Source organism: Puntigrus tetrazona, chromosome 9 (assembly GCF_018831695.1).
Source record: "Puntigrus tetrazona isolate hp1 chromosome 9, ASM1883169v1, whole genome shotgun sequence".
Taxonomy (NCBI): domain Eukaryota; kingdom Metazoa; phylum Chordata; class Actinopteri; order Cypriniformes; family Cyprinidae; genus Puntigrus; species Puntigrus tetrazona.
In genome coordinates, this window is record NC_056707.1 from 23,985,089 (window position 1) to 24,012,588 (window position 27,500).

At 35.4% G+C, this 27,500-nt stretch overlaps 1 protein-coding gene across 5 annotated transcripts in view; it reads right to left on the reverse strand.

Moving 5' to 3' along the window:
• The window catches only part of cobll1b (cordon-bleu WH2 repeat protein-like 1b), a 47,145-nt gene that overhangs the window by 3,119 nt on the left and 16,526 nt on the right, over positions 1-27,500 (reverse strand). For 2 of the 5 annotated variants that reach the window (XM_043248989.1, XM_043248987.1), the window contains exons 3-12: positions 16,679-16,858; positions 13,086-13,293; positions 10,920-11,145; positions 10,724-10,783; positions 9,806-9,900; positions 9,377-9,595; positions 7,839-7,974; positions 3,356-3,572; positions 2,502-2,578; positions 877-2,174 (exon numbers count right to left, since the gene is read on the reverse strand). In XM_043248989.1, the coding sequence (XP_043104924.1) occupies positions 877-2,174; positions 2,502-2,578; positions 3,356-3,572; positions 7,839-7,974; positions 9,377-9,595; positions 9,806-9,900; positions 10,724-10,783; positions 10,920-11,145; positions 13,086-13,293; positions 16,679-16,858 (2,716 nt within the window). Of the gene's footprint in view, positions 1-876; positions 2,175-2,501; positions 2,579-3,355; positions 3,573-7,838; positions 7,975-9,376; positions 9,596-9,805; positions 9,901-10,723; positions 10,784-10,919; positions 11,146-13,085; positions 13,294-16,678; positions 16,859-25,602; positions 25,774-27,500 lie in introns of those variants that run through there. The other 3 variants (XM_043248991.1, XM_043248990.1, XM_043248988.1) reach the window with 3 other exon arrangements.

Genomic DNA, 27,500 nt, shown 5'->3' on the forward strand with positions numbered 1-27,500 from the left:
AAAATTGTCTTTATTTTTCGCTAAAACAAAAAAAACATACTAAAAATACTTTTTACTATTATAATAATGCTAATATAAAATTGTCACAAAAATGATAAGTTGCCAATGCATTTTGCAATTCTAATAAAAAAAGGTTTCTTTAAACAAAACCAATATCCCAAACATACCATAATTGTGGCCCGCCTATTTTTTGAGAGATCTAGCCATTTCAAAGATTAACTGTATATAAAAAGCTGACCACTATTAATTAAAATGTTTCTCCACCCCAAAATGACAATTACGTCATTAAATCACGCGACCCAAGCCCAAACAAATTACTGTCATTTATCATTTATGTTCCAAACCCATACAAGCTTTGATTGTCACAATTTAAGATATTTTGAATACAAACTGAGAGGCTTGCGAGTGTCCCATTGACTGCCAGGTATGAAAGACAATCTGAATGTTGTGAAGTTTTTTTTTCCTGTAGCTCAAATAGTAGAGCATGGATCAAATGTAATAAAAACCCCTGCAACTTGATTGCAATGCAAGTCACTCTGAATAAAAGCTAAATATGTAAATGTAAATGAAGTGACTTTTTGTACACAAAGAAAATAAAAATGTACAACTTTATTCAAGACTTCGTCTCTGCATCTTATCAAGCAGATATGTTGCAGTTAACCCACTGATGGCGAATGGATAATTTTGACAATGACTCTCATACTTTTCCGAACCTTGATGGAATAATTTATTTGGACAGTCACAAGCGTCCCGGTTTTTATCCCAAATATATTTTCCAAAGATGAACTTTTTACAAGTTTTTTACGACAAGGGAGTAAGTCATAAATGAAAAAAAATATATTTTAGGCTGGAGTAACCCTCCTAGGTTGTACTCACAGTGCTGGCCGGAGGCTCAGGGGACTCCGTAATGGATCTCTGTTTTGTGAGAAGATGCGTGCGCGGTAACTGCCCCAGGGGTTGATGGGAAAGCGACTGGGTCCTCTTCACTGCAGAAGACACAGCCTGAGCGAAGCGCGAGGGCGAAGAGGGCGAGTAGGGTTTGGGAGCGGCGAAGCTTCTCAGCTTCTCTAGACTCAGCGAAGGTGTGGGGTTTGTGGGAAGACTCTTCTGACGGGACACTCCGAATTTGGGAGCTTCGGGCAGAGGGACAGCCGCCGTTGCAGTTCGAGGTGCATCTCTGGCTCTGGCGCTCTGCTCATCATCCCATTGCACCGGCGGCGGCGGAGGAGGGAAGCTGTCCAGTGCAGGAAACACGTCCGATTGCGGGCTGCTTGCGGTATCTTTGGGCCGGGGCGCGGGACTGCTACAACAACTGCTGCCGCTGCTGTTACTGCCCACACTCGCTCGGCGAACGGCAGCGGAGGATACGTAATCCCCTGCCGTTCGTTTGTGCTGCGGCAGGCGGAAAGAAGCTGGTTTGGGTCTTGTCGCCGGGGGAACTTTCTTGCATTCGGTTCCTTCTACAGGGGACGAAACGGCAGCTGGAGGTGAAGTACAAGGACTGGTTTGCGCAAAGACGTTCTGATGGCCATTAACAGCAGCTGTACCATTGGAAACGGGCTTAGTTTCAGGTTTGTAATCCACATTGGGCTCCAAAGTCAACTCTACTTCAAAGAAGCGCAGCTTTTCGAGAGACTTCTGAGGCACGATGGTGTAGGTGGTCATGCCCACTTTGGGAATGTATTCGCGGGTGAGCTCGTTGGACGGTTTGGGTTTGGGTTCGCCGTCTGCTATGCGCTTTACAGTATTCGCTTTAGAGGTTGGGGTGGATGCCAGATCCTCTGGCGCCTGGACGGCAGGCGAAGGCGGTTCAGGAGCACGCAGCTCTTCTGTGGAGGTGGCCATGTCTCTTTTCAGCCCCACGGAGGACTCATGCGGCGCTGCGGAGGGTTCAGTGCACGAGCCCGACGGCTCACTTGAGGGTTTCTGGGGCTCCATCTGCGTTTGCGTTTCAGTGTGAGCGAAGCTGACCAAACTGGGGACGGTCGTTGGAGTTTGGTTTTCGAGGATGGACTCTGTGCCCCGCGCTTGCAAGTCCGCGTGCGACGTCTGGATGCCGCATTCGGAGGTTTGAAGCTTGTTGAACAAAGACGCAGGCTTTTCCGTGGTCTCCTCCAGAGCAGGGCCACTTTCTGAAGTCTGACATGCCTCTTCTGTCTTTTCCGTCGGTGGCTCTAGAGAAAGAGAAAACAAAGTCATGCACCAAAGCCTTTTATGCCATCACTGGAGTTTTACTGTTAACTATAATCCATTGCACATCAAACAGCGCTTTCTTACGGTGTCACAAGTGAGTTTTTATAGAGATCGTATATCATGAGGGATCAAATTTTCCTGTTTGATCTTCGGAGATTAAAGAGTTCAATGAACTAGTGGAAGTTTCAGAACTCAATCAGAGCATTTATTAAAACTAAGCTGCAAAAATGACTCCTAGGTATGAATAAAAGTTGCATAAAGTACAATAAAGTGTAACACTGTGAAAACCAGGTGCTGAAGGTGCTTACCTATCTCTTCTGAATTAATATGTGAGCTTGCGGTCCGGTCCAACTTAATCTCTCCATTCACTGTTTCTTCTGCAACTCTGTCAAGTGTAAAAACCATGCAAAGGTTAAAAACTAAAACTAAAAACTAAAGCTCAAGCACTTTTTTTTCTGGCTGGTTGCTAAGCTTGCTGGTAAATGGGTGTTGCTGTAAATGTTAAAAATGGTTGAAATGTATTATTATTTAAAATTAGCCTTTATTTGATTTGTAGTCAATTTTAGACCATTTGTTTTTTTTTTATTATTATTTATATTTAGTTTTATTTTATTTCAATTTTGCTTTAGCAATTTTAGTACAGTACTTGAACAATTTATTTGACAAAATGTATACATTAAAATATTTTTAAAGCTTTTTGGTAACAAAAGGTGCCATAAATTAATGTTAGCTAATTCATGCGCAATACATGTGTTACATGTAACTCTTTATTAATGTTACAGCTAATAAAATTACAATTGCTCCTTGTTAGCCATTAGGCAATATTAATTTATTTATTTAATGTATTGAATGAAATTGATGAAATTAGCATTAACCAAAATTAATAAATGCTTCACCATTGCATGTCACGGTTAACTAATGCAGTTAAAAATGAAACCGTTTCATAGGATATTTATATTTTAATTCAGTATCATATTGATCGCATTTACCAAAAATCACACCAAATCATTTATCTTTATTAACAATAATAACAGGCACAGTAAGTTTTACTTTTTCTAGTGTTTTGGTTGTTTTTAGGGAGTTGATGTCATTTAGGCTTTACGTGAAGTGTTATTTTTATTTGTGCTCTTAGATAAAATGAACACTACTGCAAAGTACGTACTCCGCATCTGTGGAGAGGTCACACGGCGGATCTAGAGTCTCTGAATCCTGAGAAGGAGTTGCTGTTCCGGCGCGGCCCGAGTCCAGAGAGATGTCGGCGGACAGATTGAGGCTGCTGTTGTCCTCCTCCTCTTCCACGACGGCCACCTGACCTTCAGCGCTCACATTCACCTCCTCCTGTTCCCTGATCTCCTCCAGAGGAGACGCCAACGGCGCTTCTGCGGTGTAAAAATCATCACAAGTCAAATGCTTAAATATTACAAAGTGCAGCCCAATCCTTTGAGCTCGTCGCAGCATCCCTGAGCAACACTAACTCAGGGGTTTCCACATCAAAACGAAGCGATGCCCATTCTCAGCTGATAGAGAGAGAGAGAGAGAGAGAGATACGGCATACGCAAGCATTAATATGGATTCCCAGTTACTCAGACTGAGCGAGCGTCGTTAATTAAGACGTCTTCTCTTCTTTCGCCTGATTCAGCCCTTCAACCGCTTTCTCTGGAGACCAACGAGATGAAGAAACATCCAGAGAGCTGTCTCTGTGATCTCTCTCAGACATTTAGATTCAAAGCCCTTCTGCAGCCGCTCTTTCCATCTCTGCTCCGCTCTGAGCTCGTATTTATACGTTTTGGGCCTCTTTATTTATTTATTTGCTTTCTCGGTCTCTCTCAGTGAAGTTATCAAACCGTATCAGCCAATAAGTGTTGACACGACGCTGCCTCGTGGCACAATGCGACTCAGCAAAAGTTGCTAAAGCATTCATAAAACACACTTATAAGAAACAAAAGTGAGCGAATGATCCCTGCTGGGTCTCGGGTGGCCGTCTTTGTACAGTTACGAACAAAAAAGATAAGTCTGCCTGCAGATTTCGGCTCCTGATTAGAGAGCGCTTGCACTCCTCAACTCACTTTGTTTCTTCACAGAAAACCCACGTCTTAAGAAGACAATGCATTTGTATGAGGGCTTGCAGCAACAAAGCATATAAAAGTTACAGAGAGATGTTTTTAGTGGAGGTGAGCTGCATGCAGCAAAGTGTGCGACGCTTCATTGATTACAAGAGGACCGTTTTGTTGCATCGCTCGCTTCCAGCACAGACACGGTCTAAAGTGAAATTTAATTAAAAGATTACTTTTTTTTTTTTTTTTTTTTACTGAATTTTATGGTTGAGCTATAGAGCGTGGTGAGGTCAACGAGATGAAAACAGCTGAGATGAGACGAGAAAAAGATGTGGAGGATAGAATTGATGTAAAGAGAATATTTTATTATTTTTTTACATTTTTAAATGTTTTTCATATGACAAATGAGAAACATTAAAATGCTGTGAGAGCAAACGAAGTCACATATTGTGTAAATCTGTGGAAAATGCAAACAGCAGAAAAACTACAGATGAATAGATGGATGAGTGGATAGAATAACTGGTAGATAGACGGATTAATAGAGTGATCGATAGAATGATAGATCAATGGAATACGTGACAGAACAGTAGAGAGCTAAACAGAACACCAGGACAATGAATGGATGGATGATAAGGACAGAAAAACAGAATAGATAGATATATAGAATGATGGATGGATGTAACAATGGATAGAACGACAGACAGACAGATAAAACAACAGAACTATAGACAGACAAACAGACAGACAGACAGACAGACAGACAGACAGACAGACAGATAGATAGATAGACAGGCAGATAGATAGATAGATAGATAGATAGATAGATAGATAGATAGATAGATAGATAGATAGATAGATAGATAGATAGATAGATAGATAGAATCATGTGATCAAACAGACTAATTATGCAGCATGAGTGTGTTACCTTGGCAACAGAGTCTTCAGTACAACAGTAATTAAAGTGAAATTAGACATCTCATGAAAACTTCAGCAAGGGCACAGAGTTTTATAACTCCAAACTATATCATCATACAGTAAGATGTGGCAAAGCACATTCAGACAACATAAACTAAATTAAAGCAATAAAGAAATGTTTCCCCTCAAAAAAATGTGAAGTTTCTGAGCTCGTAGTTCAGGAGTTACTTTGATGAGTGAGAAAGACAGACAAAATACAAAATATAAGACAAACAGTAGAATTTAAAAACGGCTTGTAATAAAAAAAACTAAATTAAAAAAACACTGTGCAACCAAAGATTCCCAGTCGCTTCGTTTAAATGAACGGGTCAAAAAGACTCGTCAGTGTCAAACTACTTAAATAATCGTTAGGAAGCTGTAATCATTCAGTGGAATTGGAAACAAAATAATTCAATTTCTCATCCAGGAAAAAGTCAGGTTGAAATGTCAGAGCTGTGTTTACACCCAAACACACACCGCAGCTGCGGCTCATTTGTAACTGTGTGCTATACGTGTGTGTGTGTGTGTGTGTGTGTGTGTGTGTGTGAGAGAGAGTGTGTGTGTGTGTGTGTGAGAGTGTGTGTGTGTGTGTGTCTGTGTGTGTGTGTGTGTGTGTGTGTGTGAGTGTGAGAACGAGTCGAGCTAATACAGCTGCAAACATTTAAGTCATCCAGTAAACTCTCCCCAGCACAGCCTCCACCCAACGGCTCACATCCAGCACCTCGTGAGCTGCCTGCTGAGATGCCAACACGACTTACAGTAGATGTTCCTGGAGAACCTTATGCTTTATTGAGAACACATTCTAATGGGGTTTTTTTTATGTCGCACATATTATCTTCCTCATGCGACGGATGTTTAAAAGCATCTATTCTTGCATAAAGACCAGTTTTATACAGTGAAAAACGTATATTAAAAATGTCTAAAACAAACAGGAATTTTAGTTTTTATTAGGCTTTATTACTTTATTATTTTGTTGTGCTTCTGCACTCTATGTATTTGCCTTTATATACCTAGTTCATCTTAAAATCTAATTTTCTTGTATTTTTATCTAATTATTGATTTTACATTATTATTTTTCTGGTATTTTTCCATATAGTCCTGTACGTTAGATATTTATGAATTTATTTGCTTATTTTAATCTACATTATAATACTTTATGTGTTTTATGTAGTATTGTACTGTTCGATATTCGATGTATGTATTTACTGGTTTGAATCATATTGTCATCTATTTTAACCAATTTTTTAATCTTTTCATATTATATTTATTGTAATATATATTTATTTTAATATATATATATTTTAATATATATATATATATATATATATATATATATATATATATATATATATATATATATATATATATATATATATATTTTTTATTTTTTTATTTTTTCAGTTAAAAAAACTAATAAATATGGAAAGCATGCGCAAAGAAATAGGAAAAATAATATGTAAATTTAGAACCTTAGAACAAATAAGGCATCCAAGTCAGCATAATCACATCACTAAGATATAGATACACTAAGATATAAAACAGATCACATCAGAGACAGTAGTGATGTGTTTATTGAACCACTAGGCGGAGATAAAGCCTTGAGAAAGTCAATAGCAACACACACAATCCCCTCAGAAGTGTCCCCAAATGCCCAACTAGACCTCTGTCCTGTTCAAAGTACAGCCGCTGTGCTTATGCAAGCTCTCTAAATCCTCTAATAATAACAACTTCAAATAATACTCTTAATTGCAAATAATAAAATTTCTTTTGTTACCTTTCCACCTATTGGCAACAGATTATTGAGCACGAAACATGATGAAATAGCCAAGCTCTTAGCTCGTATAAACACAGAGTTTAGACTGTATCAAATATATACATTAAAATACACACACACACACATATACATACATATATACATACATACGTATATATATATATACATATGTATGTATATATATATACACACACACACACACACACACACACACACACACATATATACATATATATATATATATATATATATATATATATATATATATATACATATATATATACATATATATATATATATATATATATATATATATATATATATATATATATATATATATATATACACATATACATACATATATAATACACACAAAGCTTGTAGAATTGTTTCTAAAGAGTAAACATTCACATTCAATAACTAGTCTAATATTAATTGATTAATTGCATTCAAAATAAAGGTTTGTTTACATACTATGTGTACTGTACTGATTTATTGCACATACAGTATATATATTCTGAAAATATTTACATGCATATACATTTATATTATTATATTATATATAAATGCTTTATAAACATTTTCTTTAATATATACATGCATGTGTTTGTATTTATATACACACACACACACACAATAAATATGCACAGTACACACATATTATGTAAACAGACTTTTATTTTGTAAGGGATTAATCGTTTGTCAGAACTAATTCTAACATACACTTTTTTTGACACTACTGCGCAGCTGATCGATTTATTTGACATGTAATTAACATTCATTGATAGCGTATTAAAGCTACCATCATTTTGACCCAAGTAAACCCCTGATAGTGAACACAAGCATGCAGTGTTCAGACTGACCTGTCATGCTCCGGTCCTGTGTGTTTTCATCAGGAGGGGCTGCGCTGCTCAAGCTGGGGGGCGGAGGGGCCTTCCTCTTGGTAGACTTCTTGAAGGACGACTCTGTCGAGGATCCCCGGCTCAAAGGGGCCATATTCTGTGGAAAACAGGCAGGGGGACAGTAATAAATATGACGTATAATTCCAAATATTTGGCTGTGGGAAACGCAACCACATTCCCTAATGACAAGGTGATGAAATGACTCAACCCAGCGTCGAGTTTATGTAGAAACTAAACAAATACTGTGAAAGCAAGGTTTAACCGCTCATTGTATTCGTTTTTTTTAGGTAGATTCAGACGTGGTCTTTGAACTCAGGTCATGAAATAACAGGTTACAGTTGTTTGTTTAGTTTTTTCTTTAAAAAGACTTCCACGACAATGAACGCTCACTTACTGTGGCTCCAAAGAGTGTTTGGAAACCTAAACCACACTTAAACATGTCTGAATGTCACTGTCCTTTGTTTTATTTCCAATAATTTGATGATAAAATAATTGTTTTAATTATTTAATATATTTAATTATTATATTTAAATATATTATTCAATTTATTTAATATATATTTAATTGTATTTAATATATATTTAATTGTATTTAATATATATATATATATATATATATATATATATATATATATATATATATATATATATATATGTGTGTGTGTGTGTGTGTGTGTGTGTGTGTGTGTGTGTGTGTAATAAAAGATAAGCTAATATTTATTTATATTCTTTTTTTACTTTTACAGAAAAAAATATATATATATATATATATTAATTATAAAAAAATATTTATATAAATATAATAAAAATTATTTTAATATATATTAATTTTATATATTTATATATATATTTTTTTTAATAATACAAGTTCTGCTTTTTATCTTTGTTTTTAGTTTAGTTTTTTTTTTATAGTTAATGAAGGCTCACTTACAGTCGCACCCAAGAGTGTCTGGAAACCTAAACCATACTTACAAATGTCTAAAAGAAATGCCTGCATCACTTTGAGCGGAACTAACTCCTCATTAACTAACTTAGTGAATGAGGCACGTTTTTATCAGTTGAATCGTTTTTACTAAACATTCTGCTAGAAGTACTCGTGCCGTCTTTCTTGCTTTGATATTTTGTATGCGATGCAAATGACCTTCTGACTTTTTCAGCGCAGCTGAAGTGTCGATGTCTCCACAGATTTTGTTTTTATGCAAGCTAAACTAATCTAATGCAAAGCAAAACTAAAAGTTCAAACTATAGTTTTTATATAAACTAATAACATAATACCACGTAGAGAAATCGACTGCTTTCAGTTACGTAATAAATCAGCTTCATTTTTGTGGTTGTAAGCAAATAAAATGCAAGAAACAGCCGAATCCTTCCTTATTTTATGAAACTTATTTACATGACAGAAATCCCAGATTTTTGCTGTGCTCTCAGACTTTTGGACTCCAGTGCATGTTCATGCCAAGTTATTAAATATTAACCGAATCCTAATGGAGCACTGCCTACCTGGTTTCCATCGGGATGCACAGCGGCCGGGTGACCAAGGTCGGTAGGCATGCTCTGTGACATCATGCTCGGCGGCAGCGGGGCCCGTCTTTTCTTTGGCGTGTCGGAGGGCATGGTGTTGGAGTCGTACGTAATGGGCGAATGCGCGCTGAAGGAACTCATGCTGACTGGTCTCTGCTTCCTGTGCACCGGAGATGCTGGTGCGCTCACGGTCGTAGACTTTAAACGACAGACAGCCAATCACAAGTCAGCACACTACCGACCAGCACCAATCCTGAGTCAATAACGTCTTTGACCGTTTGCATAAAACAAATATGACCAGGGAATGTTTGCAAAGAAGTGAAAACAGGCACGCTTTTAACCTTATTCTAACATCACCGGAAAACCTTATCACTCTCTCTTATAGACATGCAGAGTTTCATAACTCACCTGTTCAGATTGCTTCTTACTTCCTTTCCGAAATAAGCTGAACCGCCTCTTATCTTTCTCCTTCTGGATTTTCTCCTTCCCATGATGAAATATTTCTGTAATTCAATGCAGCTCAGTCAGTTTAGTTTTTAAGTAAAAATGTGATTTTTCTTCTGTGAAAAAATAATGACTTTTAATAATTTTAGAAAAAGATTGAAATACAAAATAATTTTAATAATAATAATAATAATAATAATAATAATAATATATTATTAATATCTATTATTATTATTGTTATAATTTATTTGAACTTCATATCACTATTTTTACGATTACGATTATTATTATTCATATTATTATTGTTTAAATGTTAATATTAATATTATGTTTTATTTGTATAAAGCCTTTCCTGAGCTCAAGGACACTTCATAAATTTTAAGAACAATTCATTTTTAAAGCTAAAAGTGTTTTTTTGTTTGTTTGTTTGTAATATAAAAACCCTAGTAAAATAATAATAATAATAATAATAATAATAATAATAATAATAATAATAATAATTATTATTATTATTATATTATTATTATTATTATTTATTCAAGTTTTTATTTATTTATTCAAATAATATAATAATAATAATAATAATAATAATAATAATAATAATAATACACATTATTATTATTATCAATATTACTACAAATTATTATTATTAGAAAGCTATACCACTACTAACTACTACTACTACCTACTAACCTACTACTACCACCACCACTACCACGATGTATAGAGCCTTTCTGATCCCAAAGTATAAAACAATAACATAAAAAGCACACAGACAAGCATAATGGATATTTGTCTAGTCTACAATAAAAGCCAATGAAGATGCATGTGCAAGTTATTTAAGACATATGCAAAAATGTTTATATATGTAACATCACTTACCTGAGTGAGTTGGAGATGGAGGCAGGCTTACAGGACTAATAGGACTGACAGGGCTAATAACTGCAAGAAAAATCACAAACCCAGTATAACGAGAAGGTTTTGAAGAGTATCTCAATGTGACCTTATGAAAACCGGTCCTGCATGATTTCATACGAGTCATTTTAATGCACTTAGCATAAACACAGTGGGTTCTGACCTTTGGTGTCTCTCGCATACACTTCCCTCAGGCCAAAATCGTTGAGGGAGCCGCTCAGGTCCAAAGTGTCTTCCGAGTGGACGTTTCGTAATAAAACCGTGGTCTGCGGGTAAAATTCGCATTTCTCGCAGATGGCCGGTAGCAGTTCTTGTAAAGGAACCCGAGGACTCACCCTGAGAATGGTTTTCTGGGTTTTCTTGTAGTTGATGACTAACCGCACGGTTGCCTGAAAGGCATGAGACAAGGACGTTTAAGAGTACGGCAGGATTTTTTGCCCACTATTGAGACGACCATATAGGGATGACTGATTATGCTTATAATGACAACTCTTTTTGGATCAATTCCATCGCAAACATTCCTTAACGAAGAAGACAATCCCAGGATGCACTACAAGTTATATCCAGGGTCATAGTTTAAAAAAAAAAAGATCAAATCAAATGTTAATATACATATAATGCAATATAATGTAATATATAATGTCGTATGAAAAACAAATAAATCCTTGTCAAATACGTTAAAGTTAAAGCAGAAAATGTAAAAATGAAAAAAATAGCATTTAATTATTTTATATTAATAAACATGCATTCATTTGATCAAATAACTATGCATAATTAATCATATTATCTATAGTTTGTGCATTTTCGTGCTTGTTGAATATCATGTTGTTAACTTTGCAATACGCTTGGTCTAGTGAGAAGCAGTATTTGTGCAATGACATTTCAGTAGGATGCTGCCCTGTGTAGGCAGTAGATGGCAGGACGGGTTTGAAACGGAGCCGTTATGCTTTTTATTTGGTGTAATGTGACATTGTTTTTTGTTATGATGTGGATTGTTAAGACGATACAGCCATGCTCTGCTGCTTTGAGTCATCTAGATAAACTTCAGGCTCACCTCACAGGGTGTGGAAGAGATCTGCTTTTGCTCGTGATTAAATGAACAAACATAAACATGAAAGAGACATAACACTTTTTAAGATTTACAGAAAATTTTCAGGTTGACGTCGGCATCTAAATGGATAACATTTCCCCTCTAAATACACGTTTTCATTTCAGAATAACACACTACCAAAATATATTTATTAATGCGCAAGTATATAGCGTGTAGTGTGCAGAAATAGAATCTGTATATATAATTATATTAATATCTTTAAATAATTATATTTATATCACGTAGTGTGGGTGCAGTGCACAGTACCTTCGTTTTATTTTCTATAAATATTTATTAATTTATTAAAATATCATCATCATTATTATTAGTATTATTGTTGTATTTCACTATTGTTAAAGTATATAGTATGTGTACTGTGCACAATTGTATTCCAGACTTTTCTGTCCAAGACTTATATTTATTCATTTCTTTAAATAATAATAATAATAATAATAATAATAATAATAATAATAATAATAATAATTTTTGTATATTATTCATTTCTTAAAAAATAATAATAAAAAAAAATAATACTATTTCTAATTTTTGTATATTATTAATTTCTTAAAATGATGATTAATAATAATAATAATAATAATAATTAATACTATTTCTAATTTTTGTATATTATTCATTTCTTAAAATTATGATTAATAATAATAATACTATTTCTAATGTTTGTATATTCATTTCTTAAAATGATGATTAATAATAATAATAATAATAATAATAATAATAATACTATTTTTAATTTTTGTATATTATTCATTTCTTAAAATGATGATTAATAATAATAATAATAATAATAATAATAAAAATAATATTTCTAATGTTTGTATATTATTCATTTCTTAAAATGATGATGATTAATAATAATAATAATAATAATAATAATAATAATAATAAATTACTAGTGCTGATGTATAAAGTGTGTCCAATGCAAGATATCATATTTTTTGTATTTTTTATATTTCTTAAATAAGAAGCAGAAGAAGAATTTCAATGTTGCAGAAGCATATACTATGTATGCACTATATAAATCTTGTCTTTTTTGTAATATGCATAATACAAGGGCGCACATGAATTTATGATAGATGAACTTTTTGTGACAGATGAACTGGATTTTGTGACATTTATATTCCCGCGTATGACTGTGAAGCAAGTCTGATGCAGTCTGTGTTGCATAAAGTGCTATATAAATAAATGTGACTTGAGTTCATTTTAAAGTTAAGAGAATACCTCCGGCATCTGTGGTCCTGTCTTTTTGCTTTTGTCCTCCATGCCTTTCGGTTTCAGCAGGATCTTCTCGGCCTCTAGCGCTCCAACGAGGGCGTTGGGTTTGAACTTCACATGGTTTCTGTTGGTGGTGATGAGCTCTATCGTGTGGCCCGACGGGTTCAGGTGATACTTGGCACAAAGCATGACCAGCAGGTCCATCATGGGCTTGCTGAAATACACACAAAAAAACAGAAGTGAACATCGGTTGCCATCAGTCGCCTTGCCATCATCTCATTTTGTGAGATCGACAAAATTTCACCAATGACAAAAATGCCATTTTCGAGCTAACTTTTCCATGAGGACACAAGCATCTGATCTGTGAAAGATCTTTTTCATTATATACATATATTTTTGGAGTCAAAGCATGTGACTCTGCTGTGGGGAGTTTGCAAATGTCAAAGTTAACGACAAAAGCTTTGCTATCCGAAGCATTTAGGGTTTGCATAAATGATATATAGCTCCAGGGGTTTCCAAAGCATGTCGACGGTTTTTCGCTTGATTGTTTTTCAAGTGTTTATGGCAACAATGATACACCAAAAGAGAAATTCAGAAGAATCTGTGCACGCCTTTCTACCCTGTAACAAAACTTCCTTAGTTTTCCAAAGAAAAGCAGACTGGTTCGCTTTGAATAATGCGTAAATAATGGCAATTTTCATATTTGCATGAACTATTCCCTTCGTATTGCATTGAGCTCGAACCGCAAAGTATAAAAGAACAACGAGAATCACGTCCAATGTGGTTTCTTATCCACCGACTCCCACAGGCTTCGGAGAAAACCACGTCCTATACGCTTGACACATTGCATACTGAAAGTGTGGAAAATCCTTTCGAGACAGATTACGACACAAAGCTTTCCAGCTGCTTTTGGAATTCCTGGATCTGCAAAGCCTTTGGAAACGCAGAGTCAATCATTTAATCCCGATTAGCGGGAGGCCAGAAAGTTTGGGTGGCACAAATTTGGAAAAGCAGCTGAAGAATTTGATTATTAATCCTTCTATATTGAATTTGGTTTCAGTTTTAGCATGAAGGGGGGGTAATAACGTCGAACTCCGGAAAATCAGGTTTTATTTTCAGGTGTTTCAGGATCAAAAGAAAGGAATAAAACGATGATTAAATGGCGGCAACAGATTGCTTGAAATCTGAGATCAGGTTTGTGCAGGTAAAAAAATTTTTTACTTTACCAACCCGATGTCAAAACACAACCATGCAGCCAAGTTTATTAAAGAAAAAATAAATAAATTCATGATAAAATGAAATAAATGCAATTAATATAATTTAATTTATTTTTATAGACTTATTATTACTATTATTATTTTTACTATTGTTTACTACTACTACTAAACCATTAAACCATTAAAAATGTATTGATCAATATAATAATTATATAAAAATTTATTGATCAATATAATAAAATTATATATTTATTTACTAGCATTACTACTACTACTACTACTACTACTATAATAATAATATTATTATTATTATCATCATCATTAACAACAGCAGCAGCAACATAGAATAAAAATAATAAAATACGGTAAATGTAGTAATGTTGTATTATTATGATACTAGTGCTAGTAAATAATATAATAACAATTAAATACCAAATTTATCAATATAATAATAATTTACTAGCATTACTACTACATCAACAAAGTATAACATAAAACAAATAATAGTACAGTAATTGTAGTAATGTATTATATTATTATTATTATTATTATTATACTAGTGCTAGTAAATTAATAATAATAATATAATAAAATAATAATAATAATAATAATAATAATAATAATAATAAACTAGCACAATAATAATAGCAATATATTAGTAGCAGAAGTAAATAATAATAATAATAATAATAATAATAATAATAATAATAATAAATGTATTATTATTAAACATTTTGTTGTTGCCAGATTTGTAGCTTGCAATTATTGCAAGGGGGTAATGCAGAACTGGAGCATAATGCTATTTGGCCAATCACTAAGTAACTCCCACTTCAAAAGCGTCTTTCTGGCACACTTTTACCAGTTCAAGAAGAAGTGCGATGAAAAAGAAAACGCCCGACACCAAGCACGGCACAGAGAGTACAGCAGGGCATTCGAGCATATGATCCAACCGTTGAAATCGAAGTGTTTAATGATAATCACAAACAGCGTACAGAGATGCCGGATTACTCTAACGTCATTTCATTCGCTGAAGCCAAACGGGGCTTGATTTGTTGCCTGATCTTTGAGAAACACACCGCCCCACCCAGCTGACTCACCGCAGCAATCATCTGATTAGTTTCATAACAACAATCATCTGAGCGGCTTCGTGAGCTCACGTACAGATCGGCTCATAGGTTCACGTCTACACCGCAGAAGCGTAAAGTCATTTAATATGAAGTTCTGTAAAACGGAGAAATCTTGTATTAAGTTACTATAAATCGTCCAAAGCGCTTCAGGTTGTCAGGACAGAGGATTAGGACACACAGCTAAAGCATTGTTTTGATGCACTCGCGCTTAAAACTGTCATTTTTGCAATGTTTATTCTGCTCTGCCAAATACGCACCATGTTCAAAATAGTTTTAAGGCAACAGTGTTACATCATCATAAACTCTCTGAACATTTTATTTGAACAAGGCCTGGATTTCTTTTTAAGAGATCGGTCGTTTAAGGCACACGCAATGTTCATATTGCCACAGCGTTCTCTAATAAAAGGTTTCGCAAAAGCCACAAATGTCCAGGCCAGAATTTGCCAACAAATCCCTGAAGAACATCTGTATATTCTGATTCACTTTCAATGCTATTTGTCTACAATATTAACCAATTATTAATTCAAGATGGAGGGAAACTGAAGTAAACACACAGTTTCGGATTATTTTTTCAGTGATGTCTGGAGAGAACCATGCTGTACCGTTTATTAGTTATATTCATTTTAAATATACGAGTCATATTTATGCTTCAAATAATGCTGCATAAACAAACACACATAAAAAAAGAGCTATGGAGCAGTAAATAGGTGCAATCTTTTCAACAATTGCTGCTAATGAGTGACAATGTTGTCGATGATAAAAACTATTAATTTCTGTTCATTTTTCAGTAACTGAAATAAAATTTAAGCCAAATTAAAATAGCTGACTTGACAGTTTTCAAGAGATATTAAATACGAAAATTACTAAAGCAACTACTAAAAGGTTATTTATGTGTGAGTATTGTGCATATTTACTTGCATATATACATATACACACGTATATGTAATAATATAGACACATAATACATAAAATATAAATAAATCAAAAATTGTATAAGACGTAACAACAGTTAACAATCAGTTAACAAACAAGGAGAAAGCAGCATACATCTACTTAACATACAAATGATAATTGCAACATTTCTGTACTATTGCAGAATTTTAATTATTTAACTAAGGATCAAGGTAACATAACGAAGCTTAATTGCTTCAACACCTCTTTTCATTGAACATGAACATCTTTACCAGGTTGTCTGCATACGGTACCAACCACTCCAGCAGTTCACACTACATAAAACAAGCTAGAAACCCCTCACCTGCCGTGGACGACCGCGGTCTTCTCCACCCCTTCAGGAAGGACCACGGTAAGAGTCAGGTCTTGCTCCAGCGGGTTCTCCTTCTGCTCCATGGCAGGGTGAGGGTACGCTGGGCGCTTGTGACTCAAGCCTTTCAGGACAGGAGGAGGAGGAGGTGCTTTGTTTTTCGATGATCTCCTGCTGATCAGGGACAAAACAGGTTTAAAATATGAACATGCTATCGCTTATTTAAAAAAAAAAAAACAAGTTTATATTTATTATTTATACAATGTGTTTATATTTATTATATATAATGTGTTTATATGTGTGAGTGTATATATATATATATATATATATATAAATAATGTGTGTATATATATATATATATATATATATATGTATATATATATATATATATGTATATATATATATATATAAATAATGTGTGTATATATATATATATATATATATATATATATATATATATATATATATATATATATATATATATATATATATATATATATATATATATGTGTGTGTGTGTGTATATATATATATATATAAATAAGTTGTCAATCTCTTGGACTATATATATATATATATATAAACAGCAATTAAACATTTTATGCCCCAGTCTTAAATAACTTCCTGGATCGACATTTAATTTTGTAAATTTAGGCTGTTATGATCGCCAGATTATTTTACATAAGCATCTGCTTCCTGTTTCTACTTTGATCCACACATTCAGTACACTTTCAAAAAAATGCATATAACAGTGAAAAAAATTGTCATGTCGTCTCATAAATATGTTCATATATCGGTGTCTCTCTTTAAATAGAGACCTACTCTGTACATTTTACTCAAAAACAGTGAGTTAAATGGATAATTTAGATGTAAACAAACATTGAAACAATACAAATGTTGTCGTATTCTGCTGTTGATGTTAAAAATTAATCTTGACAAAAATCTGCATGATTTCTTTCCCCACTGAGGTACAAACCGGCTTCACGTGTATGCCTGTTAGCGAATGTAGAAAATGGCTGCTCGGGGGCTTCGTAAAGACGGCAGACGAGCGCCCAGACATGACTTTACACCCGTTCGGTTACTCAACCTCACCTGCTGTGCTCAAACATCTGCTCTAAAACAGACTATACTAAATCATCCGTGTGTTTACACGCATTTTGATTGCATGGTGTGAACCAGAGTTCAGCTGCATCCTCCTGCTGCACCGATCTGTTGCATCCCAACAGCGGTTTGCTTTAACAATTTAACAATTTTTAGTTTTCAGGGTAACTGCACTGATGACGCCTGAAAGACATTCATTCTTCTCCGCTTAAATAAGCAGCTATTTAATAAAAGGGCTTGGACGCACTTTACACACAAGTCACAAGACCCTTGGAGTGATGTGATTCATTCATTCCAGAAGACAAGGATGAAGCCGAGGAGGAGGAGCATGATGAAAAAGTCACCTTCTCAGTTTTAAGGCTGACTGCCATGTCTGTCACAGTTTCCTTTTGAAGCCCATTGCTAATGTTTCCATCCAAAACACTCATATTTAGTGCCCATTTTTCCATTTTTTACCTCATACGTGAACATACCATGAACGTGCACAATGTTTCTGAGCCAGAAACATTGCGCCTGACTTCACAAACCTAGGCGCTATGCTTAGCCAAGAACAAAAACATAAATCCTGTTGAAGTGTAGACTAAAAATTACTAAAAATATTAATGCATGCAGTGTGCATTTGCCTGCAGTACGCTTCAGGCCTTTAAACAAGCGGCTTTAAGACCTCTATATAAAAACTCCCTTTGCTTGTGAAGTAACAAATCAAACAGGGCATATCTGCCGTCACAAGTTTTTTAACCCTATCCTTCAACAGTAACGCATACAAAAAAAGTGAAAAATATTATCTTTAGGGGTACAACAGCACGTCTCTAAGGCAGTACCCTTAAAATAACTTTATAGCTCCTAACGGGTGCATATCAGTACCTTTGAGAAGCGATGTAGGAAAGGTTTGCTCAAAAAAACTAACATTTCCAAAGTTTTTCCGTCTAAGATTCAGATGAGTTTGTTTCTCCACCAGCGCAGATTTTTAGAAATGCAGCAATCCACCACTTGCTCTCAGTAAATGGGTGCCGTCAGAAGGAGAGTCCAAACAGCTGATGAAAAAACATCAATCCACACCACTCTAGTTCATGAACTGGTATTTTGTTTTCCCATCAGATTCAGACAAGATGATTTTTTTTATTGGAAAAAGCAGTATTATGAACAGAAGATACATTATTGGCTAAAAGTAAAGTAATGTTACGTTTAAAGTAAAAAATGGATGCGTTTATTACAAGCAGGCAGCTTCTTCACAAGACATTGATTAGTGGACTGGAGTGGTGTGGATTTCTTGTAGATTATTGTGATGTTTTAGCTGTTTGGACTCTCATTCTGACGGCACCCATCCACTGATGAACAAGTGATGCAATGCCACATTACGTTTCCTTATGGCACTACTTTGTACCTTACTTAGCCCTATAAAAATATACCAACTTCCCAATTTTTATGGGTAGAAATTTTTGCACATTTTTTTTTCCTGACAGAGCATGACCGTCAACATAATGCATGTTGAGACATACTACTGATAAAGCATAAACTCAATTATAACAAAGAGCCAGTAATTTTACTCTTGATTAATTTCTCTACTGTTTAAAGAACAATATCTATTCTGCTTCCTACGCATTGCCTCACCATGATCGTACGTGCCAGTTTGGTCATGTGTGGCCATCTCAAACCAACGTTTCTTTAATAAATAAATAAATAAAATAAATTGCAGCTTAATTTTTGAACTGGGAGGAAAACGATCAAGGGACAGTTACTAGGTTTTTAGGCTAGTGTTACACGTCGCTGTCCAAAAATGCTGTTGCTCAATTGCGCTCATTTTAAGGTTACAGGGGATATTACATCATATTAAGCTGAAGGGTTTGTTTGAATGTCAAATTAATCCAAATATGACAACTCCAGAGAGACGATAAAAAAGCGCCCCGTTTTGCAAAACAACTGTGCATTTAGAAGCGGGCACCAAAGAAGCACTGACAGAGTTCACAGATGTCTCTCAGCAGAAGATAATATTTTATTTCAATTAGCTTTTTGTTTTTTTGACATGCAAGACTCCCTAAGGATGGTCAGGAATAGCCCGAGCCTGAAGAGCAGAGCGTAAACATTAGGCAGGAAGTCGGGAAAGCCCCTGAAATGTGTGCATTAGCATAGCGTGTTATGTCTGAGGTGGCTGCGGCAGGCCAAAGTAAACACAGGGGTTTCTAGCATGGCAAGCAGGCACACTCATGACTTTCAAATAGCAAACGTCCCATTAGTGTCAACCGAAGAGCACATCGACATGCATCTAAATCAGTCAGAATGGAGCCGGTTATAAGATGCATTAAATGTTGTCTGTGATGAAAACAGCAAAACGCTATATTCCTGAATGTAAAAGAGAAAAATGGACTTTGATGGGATCACTTCAAACAGCAAATGAGTCGACAAACATGCATGCAAATATCCACCCAGACACGACGCTGATATTTCAAGGTTTCAAACGGTCTGCCTCTTTAACCATACCAGCTTTATCAATCCTCCCTGAATACTGAAATTAATATTCTACAAGAGTATACTTTCTGGTTAACATGTTTCAGACAAGTATTATAGATTTAACCATAACAGATTTACAGTTAGATACTGTATATATTGCATTCAACTTCATCTGCATACGTAAGCATTTCATACTAAAAGCAGATCACGGCTGCGCGAATCGTAAATTATATAGCATATTAGCGCAGAGCTGTATAAAGCTAGATTTCCAAGTAGATCCAAACTTTAAATGTAAAGCAAAATAATATCGCAAATTTCAACTGCTCGTTTATATTTCTTTGCTAAATGTATAGGATATTAATCACACAGGTTTAATCTGATAAACACAACTACAATATATCAAAATATAAATATTTTCTGTAAAGCTGCTTTGGAATAAAATTGGCTTGACAATAGGGCTGCACAATTTATTACATTTTATTTTAATTGCAATTACAATTATGGATACCACAATTACAGAATTGTTCAAAGTAGTAAGTAATCATTGAAAATCCACTTTTCTGTGTGCTTAACCTGTGTTATTTTTATACTACATGTTATTTTAAAAGTTTTTGCTTTGTTTTAATTTTAGTTTTAGGATAGCATAATAATATTATGCATTTTCCGAGAAACCAATGAAATGGTTTAGTTTACATTTTAGGCTTAATACTTTAGAAAAGCAGTTTTTTTCCATTTTGGCCTGTCTATTTTTATCTAAAAATGTGGAATAGTGTTGCTTTAAGCAATGGTATAAACATCAATAGCGCAAATTGTGCTGATTGTGATTAATAAAAATCGCAATTTTACATTTTTGCCGTAACCGTTGCAGCCCTACTTGACAAATCACGAAGAAAAAAAAAACGACATCAAAATTGATCAAGGATACGTCAATCAAACCGGACACGATTAAAATTAAACAGACGTCAACATTGTTCGTTTTTTTGAGGAAGGAATCACACAAACGAACAAAACTATACGACGCAATAAACTGGACTCGGATGACGTTAATTATTAATTATGCAAAATTAATTACTACTAAAATGCATTTTTCGAGACAATTAGATGCTGCTCAATTTTGCATGTCGTTGCACCGGTGCAATTCACAGCAACATCTAATGTTACTTTTGCACGCGTCACGCTCAGTACAAATATCAATATCAATATCAAAGACAAAACCTGTTGACAACTTTTCTATTTATGCGTTATACAATGTTCAAAGTTTTGAAGCTGAAGGCATTTTCAAAGTTTAATAAACATAGACGTTTGTGAATGACGCATGTTTCAACTTTGCGGGAATGGTTGCAATACGTTCTTCGGTTGTTTGGGTCTAGAAATGACTAGCAGAGACATTGTGACCTTGATCTATGACTATCTCAGAGCGCAGGCGTGTCGGAGCTCGACTGTCGGAGGCCTCTTCCTGTGACGCACTGCTCGAGATCTAAACTCATTCATCATCAGCGGCACTGATAGCTATCATTAAAACACGGCCACACATCCTCAATAAACTACAGCGCTCAAAAACACACACACAAGCAGCAAAAATCCGATCTTCTGCTGTACGCGACTCTAAAAAATACTTTATTGCAGTTGCAAACATATCGCTTGACTTTGACGGCTCACCAACTTGATCCAAGCCACACTTTTAAGTGGTTTGAAATCCAATGACCAGTTGGTTTTCAATAGTGAAATTGTATTTTATAAGAAGTTTTTTCATCATGCAGAGCATAGAATACATTACCATTCAAAAGTTTAGGGCCAGTGAGATTTTTTTATGTTTTTCAAAAGAAGTCTTTTCTGCTCACCAAAGGTCCATTTGCTGGACCACAATTACTATAAAACAGTAATATCGTGAAATATTATTACAGTTTAAATTATGGTCAAATTTTATTTTTGCTTGTGATGCAAAGCTGGAAAAAAAAAAACAGTTATCATCATTTTGTTGAGGAAACTATGAAGCATTATTATAGAAAATTTAAAGAATTTATTTAGTTTGATTGTTGACTGACAGGAAAAACATGCTGCAAAAAACATCAGTGTAATGCAAAAATTACACTAATTTTATTTAGAAAGGACGCAACGCAAAAAAATCTTACCGATTACTAATATTATATTCATTATACAACATTTATACTGTATACTTATTTGTATCACACACACACATTGACATACTACGGAGCAAAACGAGTAATAATAATAATAATAATGTATTATTCATATCTTTATGACATTATTATTACTACTACACCAACTTACACTATATACAGACTGTGTGCAGTGTGAACATCCTTAGAAACCGCTGGAGAAAGCAACCGTACTTAATAAGGTCGGGTGAACATCATGATCTCATTTAAGAAAATTGCTTAATGGCCAACAGAGTGAAGTAACATGACTAATGTCTCAGTGAATGTTTGCAGACATAATTTAATTCATTAATGAGCCAAACCCGCAATGTCTCGGTGTATAACTCAAGAGTCATTCGGTCACACGTGGGCACAGCAGATCACACCTCAGCTCTCTTATATTCGAAACACCTGTTGTGGGGAAAAAAAGATATATAAAATCGAAACACGTGCGGTCCTCAAAACAAGAGCAAGGCAAAGCTTCAAAGCAGGCAGCCGTGCGTTTAGCGTACAGAGCGGGGAGATCGTAACGCTGGGTTATCTGAGCGATCACAGCAATGATTCGACACGCACAACAACATTTAGACCCTCTCAGATCAAAGACATCGGTAACACCGGCGTGAGGCCCATTGCTGGAATATTTGAAATACCTGCACGGACCACCTCATCCCCCACTGATCTGCTTGAAAATGTGAACAATTCACCAATAAATACACAACAAATACAAACTGCACTGCAAAAAAAAAAAAAAAAAAAAAAAAAAAAAAAAAAAAAAAAAGTCATCCCAAATCAATGTATGGGAATTATGAAAACACTATATATGCACTATATATGTAATATGCACCATATTTAATATACAGTAAAAGAAAAATGTAAAAAAGAGTGTTGAAAGTACAACAAAGCATGCTTTTTTTTACTTTTTTTTTTTTAGATTTCCACCAGGATTAATGAATCTTATTCAAATTGATTCTTAACAAAATTCTTACAATTATGTCGGTAGACATTAATAAATCCTAAGGTCGCAGGTAACTGGTTTTAGCTTTTAAAGCATGACTGTGCTGATTAACATAACAGCAAATGCATCAATTATATAATGAGACCCAGACAACACTACTATACATACTGTATCTATATGAAAGTATACACAATTAAAATGCTAATAAAATAAATCTTTGGATTATTTAAACAATTCAGAGGTTTCAAACGATTATTATATAATATATTATATATATATATATATATATATATATATATATATATATATATATATGTTTTAAAGTCACAGGTTTAAATTTCAGGAGTAAGATGACGAATAATGAAATTAAAAAAATACATAAAATTTAATGCACTTAATACATTAAATGCTGAAAATATAAACAGTATAAACAATGTAATATACTTTAATTATTGACAAAAGGTTCCACATATGTATATAAAAAATTATAAACATACGTATAAATAATTTCACAACATTACTAATTGCCTGTATATTTGTTTAAATAATGCAGCCTAAAATAACCTAACCCTTAGTCATTTAAACATTAATGTCATTAACACCTTTAAACCTGAGAAAAGCGTTAATTACATCATTTACAGTAGCCCTTTAATCACCATGAACTACTCACCAGGAGAGAGAGAGAGAGAGAGACAGAGAGAGAGAGAGAGAGAGACAGAGAGAGAGAGAGAGAGACAGAGAGAGAGAGAGAGACAGAGAGAGAGAGACACAGAGAGAGACAGAGAGAGAGAGAGAGAGAGAGAGAGAGAGAGAGAGAGAGAGAGAGAGAGAGAGAGAGAGAGAGAGAGAGAGAGAGAGACAGAGAGAGAGAGAGAGAGAGAGAGAGAGAGAGAGAGAGAGAGAGAGAGAGAGAGAGAGAGAGAGAGAGAGAGAGAGAGAGAGAGAGAGAGAGAGAGAGAGAGAGAGAGAGAGAGAGAGAGAGAGAGAGAGAGAGAGAGAGAGAGAGAGAGAGAGAGAGAGAGAGAGAGAGAGAGAGAGAGACAGAGAGAGAGAGAGAGAGAGAGAGAGAGAGAGAGAGACAGAGACAGAGAGAGAGAGAGAGAGAGAGAGAGAGAGAGAGAGAGAGAGAGAGAGAGAGAGAGAGAGAGAGAGAGAGAGAGAGAGAGAGAGAGAGAGAGAGACAGACAGAGAGAGAGACAGACAGAAGAGAGAGAGAGAGAGAGAGAGAGAGAGAGAGAGAGAAAGAGAGAGAGAGAGAGAGAGAGAGAGAGAGAGAGAGAGAGAGAGAGAGAGAGAGAGAGAGAGAGACAGACAGACAGAGAGAGAGAGAGAGAGAGAGAGAGACAGACAGAGAGAGAGAGACAGAGGTTACCTTCACAATTTTACCTTCACAGACTTGCGCCTTCCTACCATTCAGAACTGAGGTAATGAGCCCTGTGTGAATATTACAAGCAAACCAGGCGTAACGTGTCTGCCGCCCATTTCCATCAGCTTTATTAAAGACTGTGTGGTTCTGTGGGCTACAGTATCCTAATTAATGTTTACACGACTTACTCAGAAAAAAAAGACCGCTTGCATTATTAAAGCGCACACAAGGGGAGCGTGGCTATCTGGGGTCACCAGAGATCTTCACTACACACAATGCACTGGGAAACAACAACATCTAGGAGTTGTCCGGGGGGGAATCGACAAATTCCACGCATTCCGGCTCGCATTATTGCAGCTGCCATGCGAGGAGCGACAGTTGCGGCGCTGCATGGAATTTCGTTATGCAAAAGATTGCGCCAACTGTTATCGGGAGAGCGTTTCGGGAGAACCTGGGACAATCGAGCGGGGATTTCGCAGCGTGGATGCGTCTAATTCAAGACATTGTGTAGGTGACAGGCTCTTTCCAGTACTGGCCCTTAGGGGAAAGTTGGGTTTGAAGGGCTGAACAATATCCAAAAGGCACCTTCCTGCTCCGTAACGACTCCACCCGGGATATTTTAGGAACAATGCTGTTTAATATCATAACTTCTAGTTGCAACCCAACAGCACTCGCTGCTATACGAGCACAGTTACTTATTTTTCCAGGTGAAGTCAAACAAGAGCATAACGAACGGTCTTGTGACTGGTTTCGCAACCTAGTGTAAACAAGGTAAAATAAACTAACGCATTGTGCGTCGAGTGACACCGACGTGCACCAACAAGTGCCGTACCTGCCCTACAGGTACAAGACAAAGACATTCATTCATCAGACCGAAAGCGTTTCTTACCTCCTTCGCTGCGGTGTGAAATTCCTCTTTTTAGACACCTCACATGTCCCATTGATCCACACAGTCACTCAGAGAACGTGCAAGACTCGACTAAAGAGAGTTTCTGCCCAAAAGTGGCAGGCCTACCTTAAGGCCACGCCCATCTCATGACATCACAGACTCGCCATAGGCCTGTCAGAGATACCACTGCAATGAAAGTGTGTGTGTGTGTGTGTTAAAGTGAAGCCGAGCAGCTGATCATGGCCACAGACGTGTAATCAGCTTTGTTTGAACTCAAGGGCTGGTGGCTAAAACAGCGTGGCATTGGAAATTCAGCGACTGATGAAACTGCATTGATACAGACAGAGTTACGCTAACGCAATCAAGTCTTATCGCTTTCAGCTATGTTTGCTTTGCCGTTATCAAACCACGACTCAAGCAAGCACAGTAGAGCACATTGATTTCAATGGAGACGGAGAGGAAAAATGTGGGTATTTTATTTTTAAAGAGTCATGAGAAAAAGTTAAGAAAACGATGTTAGTTGCAGATGTCAGCACTTGTTGAGAATTAATGATCATTTCTGAAAGGCGGGTCCCGGTTTGCTGCATTTCTACTTCATTTCAAAATGATTCAACTCTTTTCACACCCTCTAAAATGAACCTTACTCATTCCTATCCATCGAACAAAAAGTTAAACTGCGTACCAATAGCAAGCATTTGACCAATAAAAGATGAACCTTTTACTGCAACGCAATGAAATACGGACTAAATAATAATACAGCTTTTACGGTAACCCTTCACAATAAAGTGTGTTACTTAACATCAATGAACTAACATGAACTAAGACTGAACAATACTTCTACAGCATTTATCAATCTTTATAATGTTAATTTCAGCACATACTCATGCGTTATTAAAATCACAGGTTTTTAGTGCTTGTTAACATTAGTCCACTGTGAATTAACATGAACGACTGCGTTTTTATTAACTAGCATTAACAAAAGGTGAATATGCACTAATAAATGCATTTATCAGTTTTTTTGGTGTTAGTTAAATACATTAATGTTAACAAAAGACACCTTATTGTAAAGTGTTAGCGCTTTTATGCGTGCGTCTCGTAAAACGTAATTCTTTTTGTTTTTGAATGTTTTAAATATTTGTATATGCAAAGATTTCAGAAAGGAAAATAATATCAATTACACACACACACACAAATATGTATACACACACACAGATATTCATATATAGATATATATATATATATATATATATATATATATATATATATATATATATATATATATATATATATACATATATATATATATATATACACACACATACATATATACACACATATATAATGTGTGCTTTGTTTAGTCTGTATGTATATATATCATATATATATATATATATATATGATAAAAGCTTTTTCTGTATGCAATTTCATTGCAGTAAAATATGAATTTTCTTTTGGTCAAACGCACGTATTCAAATGCATTATTTCTAAGTTCGATAGCAGACTTCATCACCTGTTGCCCGTAAACACCGCAGTGTCCCAAGTAGTTTAGCTAATAAAGTCCAGTGCAAGAGACCTTTCATCCGTTTAAAAACAGACCCAGAGATCGCTTGTGCGACTACAACAAGAGCAGCGGCATAATACAGAATTATTCTCCTCACATTCTTGCTCAGGCATGTCAGGGCCCAGAGGTTCAATTAAAGCTGCTGGAAGAAAAACAACACTGCTCTTTTCCGTCGCCTGTGATCTTGTTATTATCTGGGCTTTTCCTTGAAAGACGGACCTAATTACGTGATCCTCCAAACACCACATCAGCTTCAGCGTCCGAATGAGAGCGATCGTTTGAGCATCGCGGAGAAAACACGCGACCTTTTCCGGGAATTCTGATGCAATTCAGATCT